Source organism: Raphanus sativus, unplaced genomic scaffold (assembly GCF_000801105.2).
Source record: "Raphanus sativus cultivar WK10039 unplaced genomic scaffold, ASM80110v3 Scaffold3678, whole genome shotgun sequence".
In the NCBI taxonomy this organism is placed as follows: domain Eukaryota; kingdom Viridiplantae; phylum Streptophyta; class Magnoliopsida; order Brassicales; family Brassicaceae; genus Raphanus; species Raphanus sativus.
In genome coordinates this window covers 45-9,044 of record NW_026618982.1, presented here as the reverse complement: position 1 = coordinate 9,044, position 9,000 = coordinate 45, and the positions used below count along the sequence as shown (strand labels likewise).

The 9,000-nt window shown below is 40.1% G+C and overlaps 2 protein-coding genes and 1 non-coding gene across 6 annotated transcripts; all 3 read left to right on the top strand.

Moving 5' to 3' along the window:
- Positions 1–797: 797 nt before the first annotated feature.
- On the top strand, positions 798–3,132 carry LOC130506798 (UBP1-associated protein 2A-like). 3 transcript variants are annotated; one of them, XM_057001487.1, is made up of 2 exons: positions 798–1,996; positions 2,694–3,132. In XM_057001487.1, exon 1 carries the CDS (start codon positions 882–884, stop codon positions 1,971–1,973), a length of 1,092 nt encoding a protein of 363 aa, XP_056857467.1. In that variant the 5' UTR covers positions 798–881; the 3' UTR covers positions 1,974–1,996; positions 2,694–3,132. The 3 variants fall into 3 exon arrangements, with proteins under 3 accessions (XP_056857467.1, XP_056857468.1, XP_056857466.1); XM_057001488.1 differs by lacking the exon at positions 2,694–3,132 and adding an exon at positions 2,220–2,543; XM_057001486.1 differs by having other exon boundaries at positions 799–1,996; positions 2,680–3,132.
- Positions 3,133–3,412: 280 nt separating this feature from the next.
- On the top strand, positions 3,413–5,303 carry LOC130506799 (ABSCISIC ACID-INSENSITIVE 5-like protein 2). Of its 2 annotated transcripts, XM_057001490.1 has the most exons (3): positions 3,424–4,559; positions 4,656–4,727; positions 5,046–5,303. In XM_057001490.1, the coding sequence occupies exons 1-3, from the start codon at positions 3,852–3,854 to the stop codon at positions 5,127–5,129; spliced, it is 864 nt and encodes a 287-aa protein (XP_056857470.1). In that variant the 5' UTR covers positions 3,424–3,851; the 3' UTR covers positions 5,130–5,303. The 2 variants fall into 2 exon arrangements, with proteins under 2 accessions (XP_056857469.1, XP_056857470.1); XM_057001489.1 differs by having other exon boundaries at positions 3,413–4,727.
- A 1,482-nt stretch (positions 5,304–6,785) lies between these two features.
- On the top strand, positions 6,786–6,981 carry LOC130506800 (U2 spliceosomal RNA). Its single transcript, XR_008942122.1, has one exon. It is a non-coding gene; the product is annotated as a U2 spliceosomal RNA (small nuclear RNA).
- The last annotated feature ends 2,019 nt before the right edge of the window (positions 6,982–9,000 follow it).

The window sequence follows — 9,000 nt, the reverse complement described above, 5'->3', positions numbered from 1 at the left end:
GTTGCCCAAGCTTCTTTCGCCTTTAAGACAATTAAGATTCCTTTTCTTTTCCTAAAAGGTCTGTTATATTGTCCTTTTTGTAGAAAAACAATTAAATCTGATATATAGGATCAGCTGATTAGAACATCATTCTGCAATGAAATTTGTAAAATTTGTAAAAACAATTATAGTCCTTTTTGTAAAAAAAAAAAGATTTTTTTGGTGGAAAATACTTCACAATGATCTCCCAGTTGCAGTGAGCTTAAGTAAGAGAGGATGCAAAATAAATATTTTATGTCAAACATGTGGAGAAGATATTGAAACTATAGAGATCATATGCTTCTTCAGTGTCGAGTTATTTGGGAGATATGGACTATGACACTTAGTGATATTAGCATACACCTGAATCGTAGAAGCACTGTGTACGATTTATTTTCTTATATCCTTAACACAGGTGCTGAAGATCAGAAGTCCATACTTCCAATGATGTTAAGCTGGAGAATATGAAAGATGCGTAACAAGATGGTATATGAAAATAAAAGAGAGCATAGAACCCAAGTCATTCATGCGGTCATAAGAGATGCAATAACTTGGACAGAGATCAACACACGTGGTGAGGAAACAAACCAGGTTACGTCTATGCCACAACCAGGTTACGTCTATGCCACAACACACGTGGTAAGGATCAAGTTCTACGTTATTCTACTCGTTTGCATTTTCCCTAAATGGGCCTTCGAACCTTAAGCCCAAAATTAATATAGGACTACATTTTTAATAGTCAGGGGTAAATTAGTAAATCTGGGATCATATAGCATAGATAAGAAGAGGATCAACTTCTTTCTTCTGGAAGAAACCAAAGAAAATTTCGAAACCCTAAGAAGACTCGCTGCTCGATTTACACCATGACGAAGAAGAGAAAGCTCGAACCATCGCAGAATCAGATTGAAATCGATAATCAGCTCAATCAATCAGGCGGCGATCACGACGACGATGAGCCGATTCAAGATCTGCTGGAACCGTTCTCCAAGGAACAGCTTCTCGATCTCCTCAAACAAGCAGCGGATCACCATCCCGACGTCGCGAATCGAATCCGCGAAGTAGCCGACGAGGATCCATCCCACCGGAAGATCTTCGTGCACGGACTCGGGTGGGACACCACAACCGAAACCCTAATCGAAGCTTTCAAGCGACACGGAGAGATCGAGGACTGCAAGGCCGTGTTCGATAAGGTCTCGGGGAAGTCTAAAGGCTACGGCTTTATTCTGTTCAAGTCCAGGTCAGGCGCTCGCGACGCGCTCAAGATGCCTCAGAGGAAGATTGGGAGTAGAACGACGTCGTGTCAGTTAGCTTGTAAAGGACCTGTCTTTGGTGGTGGTGGTGGTGCTCCTGCTCAGGGTTTGAGCACGGAGAGGAAGATTTATGTTAGTAATGTTGGAGAAGAGGTTGATCCGGAGAAGCTTCTGGAGTTTTTCTCTAGGTTTGGTGAGGTTGAAGAAGGTCCGTTGGGTCTTGATAAGTTTACTGGGAGACCTAAAGGGTTTTGTCTTTTTGTGTATAAGTCTGCTGAGAGTGCTAAGAAGGCTTTGTTGGAGCCGCACAAGACGTTTGAGGGGAATGTTTTGCATTGCCAGAAGGCTATTGATGGTCCCAAACCAGGCAAGACGCAGCAGCAATTCAACAGCAATAACAATGGTTACGGTGGGGCGCCTGGTCATGGACATGTCATGGATGGTAACCAAGTCATTGGACAGGCTTTGACGGCTTTGTTAGCATCGCAGGGAGCTGGTTTGGCGTTTAACCCAGCTATAGGTCAGGCCTTTAACCCAGGGTTTGGAACTGGAATGCCAACTGGTTATGGTACTCAAGGTATGATACCTGGGTACGGTGCACAACCTGGGTTGCAAGGTGGCTATCAGACTCCACAGCCTGGTCAGGGAGGTAAAGGCAGAGGGCAACATGGTGTGGGGCAGTACTCTCCTTACATGGGCCACTAGATGTATCATGTAGCAACTCTCAGGTAGTGCAATGAATAACTTCTCTTGGCTTGTTTCATTTAAAGACAAGAACTTTCTGTGTTTTAACCCACACGGTGTGCTTACATGATAGAAGACGTTACTTTTTTTGCAGTTTTATTTGTAACAGCTTGTTACTAACTGTTTTTTGTCTGAAGGGTTTTCTGTTTTTGGACCGATTGAGATTGTGAAAAAAAGTTTTCTTATTTTCTTGAATTGATTGTGCAGATATCCGAAAACAGTGTTTTTAAATATTGGCTTGGTGATTCTTCTGAAGTTTATATGGAGCTTGATGCAAATGAAGTCTTTATGAAATGTTTACTCTTTGGTCGCTCACAAGGCCATACTCATAAAACCTTTTAATAAGTTTTTTTTTTCATTTTCACCAACTGCTATCTTTATGCTATTCCTAGAAACAGTTTGTACTATTTTCAGTGTTAATGTCTTTTATATTTCAGTTTTCTGAAACATCCCCTTAGAATTTTCATTTGTAAAACTTAAATCAAACAACTATGCTTCTTGTCCTTGATTATCAAACTCTAATTTTCAGGATTTTATAAATAGTTTATTCGATCTATCTTCTTCACGGTTTTCATGTGTTTGTGTATGTTTGAGCTATTTTGAACAACCTAGCAGTATATGAATCTGGAATATTTTGTAATATGTTCTGGGTTGTGAGAGCTGACAGGGGTATATGCTCAGGTGGTTTGGAGCCAAGGCCCTCTCTCCTATCCAGCTTGGGGAGCTGATGCTGCTGGGTGCTCTTGTATGGGCAATGACCGTCTTAGATAGTCTTGGTTTCAGAGAGGTTTGGCTCGGAAGTGATTCAAAGGTCTTGATGCAGGCTGTAAAAGACCCACAACATGGCCAAGACTATACAAAGCTTCACAAGAGACATCCTGCCATCCTGGAGTCTTGAAGAACTTCTCGTTTAAAATTTCGTGGAAGACAAGCGAATGACAAAATCAACCTCCTCCTTGCCTACTTCTTTTCGCTATTGAATTCTTGTATCCCATATTGGCTTATTGAGTCTAGCCAATGATATAAAGGGAAAGAAACTATTATGTTTGTTGTTCTCAGTTCCAACACAACTGAGAATCCTATGTACTTCAAAATCTATCTTCAGACAACACTTTTGAGCTGTGTTTTCTCCAAGACAGACTAAGATGTTTGCAGTTAAGTCTTTACATATCTGGATTGTGCTTTCGAAGTTTTTGTTTACCTGAAAGGCGATGGTTGAAGTTTAGCCGAGCACATGTAGAAGTGTATATTCCGAGAGAATAAACTCGAAATCCACCTCTCTTCATCGAGATCAAGTAACCACTAATTGCAATTATTAAAAATATACTAAGCTTTGAAAGTTAAAGAAGTGACACTTCCTCAATCAAAAGGTTTCTCCTTACTTCTCTCCTGCGCGAAACAAAAGAAGCGAGAGAGAGAGAGAGACCCACACACAAACAACACAACACACCACACAGAGAGTTTTAGGTCTGCTTTTGTAAAATCTCTCATCTCTCTTTGCACTTAAAATAATTTCTCTTTTCTCTCCCACTCACTCACCACTTCAATAAATAAAAACCCAAATCTCTCTCTCTCTCTCTTTGCATAGATCTGATTGATCCTTTTTCAAGCTCAAATTCGTTTTACCCTTTTTCCAAAGATCCTACCTTTCACTAATCTCTTCTGCATCTTGCATTCGCTAGCCACTCTGATGCTGCATGCAGCTCCCAAGACCCTTTCAGATTGCATGTTCCCCAACTCCACCTTACTAAAAACCGTTCCTTTCCCCTCCTCCTCGATTTGAAAATTCAGATTATAAAGTTTCAATCTTTTTATCTATCTATCTGTGTTGTGTTGTTTATGGATTCTGAGAGGGAACCAAAATCTCAAACCTTGAATAGGCAAGGCTCTCTTTACAGCTTAACACTCGACGAGGTCCAAACCCATTTAGTGGGTTCCGGTAAAGCACTCGGAAGCATGAACCTTGACGAGCTTCTCAAGAGCGTCTGTTCCGTTGAAGCTAACCAACAGCAGCAGCAGCAGCAGGAGGATCTCTCTCTCTCTCGTCAGGGGAGTTTGACTTTGCCACGAGATCTCAGCAAGAAGACTGTCGAGGAGGTTTGGAAAGACATTCAGCACAACAACACTAATGGTGCTCAGGAGAGGAGAGATAACAATAATAGTAATAATAATAATAAGCAGGCTACGCTGGGTGAAATGACGCTTGAGGACTTGTTGTTGAAAGCAGGGGTTGTGACCGAGACGGTTACTGGCGGTAATGGTTTAGGGGAGAACAACATACCTCAGGCTGCTGGTCCGTGGGTTCAGTATCATCAGCTTCCGTCGATGATGCCACAGGGTCAGTCTTTCATGCCGTATCCTCCGGTTGGTGACATGCAAGGGGCGATGGTGTCTCAGTCTTCTCTTCTGATGGGTGGTGATACGCAGACAACTCCAGGGAGGAAGAGGGTGGCTTCTGGAGAGGTTGTGGAGAAGACTGTTGAGAGGAAGCAGAAGAGGATGATTAAGAACCGAGAGTCTGCTGCTCGTTCTCGTGCTAGGAAACAGGTAACTGCAAATTGCCTTGCTGAAGATAGAGTGTGTGTTGCCTTTTCTCTTTGGTGTGTCTTAACATTGGGTGTTGTGATGATGATGGATGAGCAGGCTTACACTCAGGAGCTAGAGATCAAAGTTTCACGGTTAGAAGCAGAAAACGAAAGACTCAGGAGGCAAAAGGTAATCTTCTTCTGCAGCCTTTGGACCTTTTGGTTATATACATGCATTGATTGTGATTGGTATTTGAGATTGAAGGACTAGTCATTAGTAGTAGTGAGAATTGTCATTTATTAAGTTTTGGATTCGAATTAGAGAGAATAGTAGATGATATGATAGAAGTTGTAGTAAAGTATGGCACTAGAGAAACGCTATATAGATTGTTGTTTCTTTGCTTCTTGGAAGAGTCTTTTATGGGTCATTAAACACAACATATTAACACATGACAAGACACATCTTCCTCTGTAGCAGAATCTTACATTGTTTTCTTTACTTTTGCAGGAGGTAGAGAAGATACTTCCAAGTGCACCACCGCCTGATCCCAAGCGGCAGCAGCTCAGACGAACAAGCTCAGCTCCTTTCTGATCCCAAAAAACTATGTTTTTTTTTTGTTTGTTTCTGTGCCGGTTTGATTATAAAAGAAAAGAGAGGAAGGCAGCTTTTGTTTGTTTGTACATTCGGTTAGACTTTCTTTTGTCTTGGAGCGATTCTGTTAACTTTCTTAAAACCATCATGAGTTAATTTTAGTAGCAACAGCAATCGTATTTGTTCAGTGTTAATTATCAATTTGAGAGGTTGAGCGGAAGAAGAAGAATACAACAATACTTTTAGACAGTCTGTAACATGGATCACGCAGGAAGGAGAACTGTTTCAGTTTGCAAAGCTTTCTACTTATTGGTCACCTATGAACTGTCTACAAGCTGTTTGTGGAAATGCCTAGCTGAATTGTTTAAATATTTGATTGGACCGTTTTGATATATTGAGCTTGAATTCAATTACTTGAACTGGAGCTCTTTGTTTCTCAGCTTGTAGTTGAAACCAAACACACCAAAGGCATGTTTTGATCAGTGCTGCTGTGTGGCTTTTAATATAACAACTGCTGGAAATACAATGAGGAATTTTGGTAAGAGTGCTCATCTCATTCCTTCTTAGAAAACCTTGTCACAAAAAAAATATGAATCTCTTTCTTAAACCAGCCATGCACTAACCTATGGTTATATCAGAGTAAACTATATTCTAAGCCATGATTTTGTTACTTTATTGTTACTTTGTTGTACTATAGGACAAACAGGAGGCTTGGGATGTTCTATCTGCTGCATTGGCTGTCATTGTAGTAGAATGCATCGGAGCTTTGATGTACAGAGCATCCGTCCCATTAGTTAACAAAAACGCGGAGCGTAGTCACCATGTTTAACTATTGGAAGACCGGACTCGCCATTGGATTGTTCCTAGAGTCTCATTCAAGTATGAAGTTAGGCACAACAAATCTTTTAAGCTCTGGTGATGATTCCAGTGAATGAAAACTCTTGGCTGCGTTACAGGTTTTTAGCAAAACCTGGCTCAAGAATTGACAAGAGTGGCCAGCAAAAGCTGTGTCCATTTTATACCTGAAACCAATACATGAATGCTGTGAAGACTTAACCACTCACTCAGGTCTCGGACTTTTCTAATCGCTAACTGCAAGACGAGGGACCAGACCTTCCTAGCTACTAAAAAGCAAGTCACCAGCAAATAGTGTTCGAGTCTTGTGAACATTGCCATGTATTTTGCTTTTGCCATGTATTGCATCATTGTAGATTGATAAAATTATAATAGCATTGATTCTCTGAAACATCGTCTCACATTGCTCTGTTTTTTAAGTCCTGTTGAGAAAATAACAAAAATATATGACTTTTGAACTCTCTGTACGCACAAATCACTAAGCTTCAAGTATCACGAGCTCACAGGTATCTTATGGATCTACATAGTTCTGAAATCAACGCCAAAAGAGCACACAAAGGTAGAAACAAAAAAGAGTATTTGAGACCTTATTCAAAACTGTTCAAACCCAAACAACGATGCTTTTCATAATCTCTGACAAGAACCAGATTGCCAAACCTAAAGACGAAACGGGAGACTCGACGTCGTATTGGGTGCTTTATAGATGAGTGACTATTTTAAAAAGTCCCACATCGGTGAGCCAAAGAAGTTTGGTCATATGCTTCGCAGTATATAATGAAGCGGAGTCTAACATAACAAATCATACCTTTCTCGGCCTTTTGGCTAAGATCAAGTGTAGTATCTGTTCTTATCAGTTTAATATCTGATATGTGGGCCATCGGCCCGCTCGATATTAACTCTATTTTTTGAGGGAGAAAGCCTATCAAGATAGCTTGCTATCTGGGCTTTCACGAGTCGCCCATGCGTTGCACTACTGCACGGGCCTGGCTCAATCCACCAATATTTAAGTCCAATTTAAAATATAAAACGTTATCTAGTTGAAATATCAGAGTAGGGTTTACCGCCCACATCACTTTTCAGTCTTACCGGCCCACATCATTGTTCAGCCTGACCGGCCCACGTCACTGATCTGTTAGATATTTGGCCCAAATTAAATCTTTCTTGATAGTTGTTATTCTGAGCTTGGGTTTCCAACTTCCTAAGAAAATTTGGCAATCTTATCAGTTCAACATGTAATCTCAATTTGTATTTGAAAATAAGCAATGGCAATTGAGGGCATGAATCTCGACAATGTTTTAGTGATTCAATTGAACATAACATAGACGACGGAGGAACAAAATCAAACAAAAAGATAACAATAATATATCACCAGAACCCAAATATTCCACCAATCAACCATAGAGAGCAAAATAATAATAGAACATAACCATGCAAAAACTCATGATAAAAGTACGAAGGAAGCTCGAAGCTAAATGTTTTCAAGTGTCAATTCTCAAGGGATGCAATGCTCACATTGATTGTGATTGGTGTTAAAGTTGAAGGGCTAGTTATTAGTAGTGAGAACTGTCATGTATTAAGTTCTGGATTCGAATTAGTGGAAATGGTAGATGATAGAAGATGTACTAAAGTATGGCACTAGAGAAAGGCTACATAGGCTTAATCTTTGTTGTTTCTTTGCTTCTTGGAAGAGTCTTTATGCGTCACTAGACACAGCATATTAGCACATGACAAGACATATCTTCCTCTGTAGCAGAATCTTACATTGTTTTCTTTACCTTATAGGAAGTAGAGAAGATCCTACCAAGTGCACCACCGCCTGATCCCAAGCGGCAGCAAAAGAGAGAGGAAGACAGCTTTTGTTTGTTTGTACATTCGGTTAGACTTTCTTTGTCTTGGAGCAATTTTGTTAACTTTCTTGAAAACATTAAGAGTTACTTTAGTAGCAACAGCAAATCGTTTTGTTGAGTGTTGGATTATCAAAACAAAAGGTTGAGCAGAAGAAGAATACAACAAATACTTTTAGACAGAGTCGGTAACATAGATCACACATGAAGGAAAACTTGTTTGAATTTGCCAAGCTTTCTACTCAAATGTAGACATTTATCTTAACTTTGATCATAAGAACTTGCTTGGTAAATGTAGAGCAATAGCCAAGCTTGAAGTTAAACCAGGCGACTCTATGCCAAGAAATTCACAGAGACAAAGGTGCTTTCTTACTTAGTATTTGCTTGGAGTTTTGTTCTCTTCTCTCTGCCACTTCCTCTGTTGGTCAGACACCAAAGGCAAGTTTTGTTTTTGTAATTTGGAAACATCAGTGTTGCTGTGTAGCTTTTCTATATAATGACAGCTGGAGATACAATGATGATTTTTGGCAAATATTGCTCATTCTGCTCATCTCATTCCCAGACAAAACATGAATATCTCTCAACAGACCCTAACCAGCCATTCACTAACACATGGTTATATCAGAGTAAACTATATCTAAGCCATGATTTGTTGCTTTAATGTAATAAGGAGTAGCAAGGCCCTTCAGTTTCTAACCCTATTTACTTGTACCAAACTCTTTCGTAAGTTTTCACTTATTGCACACTTCAACTTGTCCATTCTTGTGTCTTAGTTGAAGATCATGTGACTAAATTCATCTTTCGTTTTGCAGGAGAATGTCATTGACAACAATCAGGAGCCTGGTTGGTGGGGACAGATTAGATCCACCATCCGGTTCTTCAAGTAACAAAAGCTCCAGACGTCCAAAGACTAATCAAAGCCATACAAGATCTTATCAGAACTAAGCTTCTGTTGAAAATCCAGGAGATTAAGAAAGATCTCCCCAAGAAACTGTGCAACTGCTATCTGCTGCCTTGGCTGTTATTGTAGTCGAATGCATCGGAGCTTTGATGTACAGAGCCTCCAGTGAGCTTTGATGAACAAATCTTTTGAGGTCTTGTGATGATTCCAGTGAATGAACACTCTCTTGGCTGTGTTACAGGTTTTAGCTAAGAACATGGAAGAGACAACA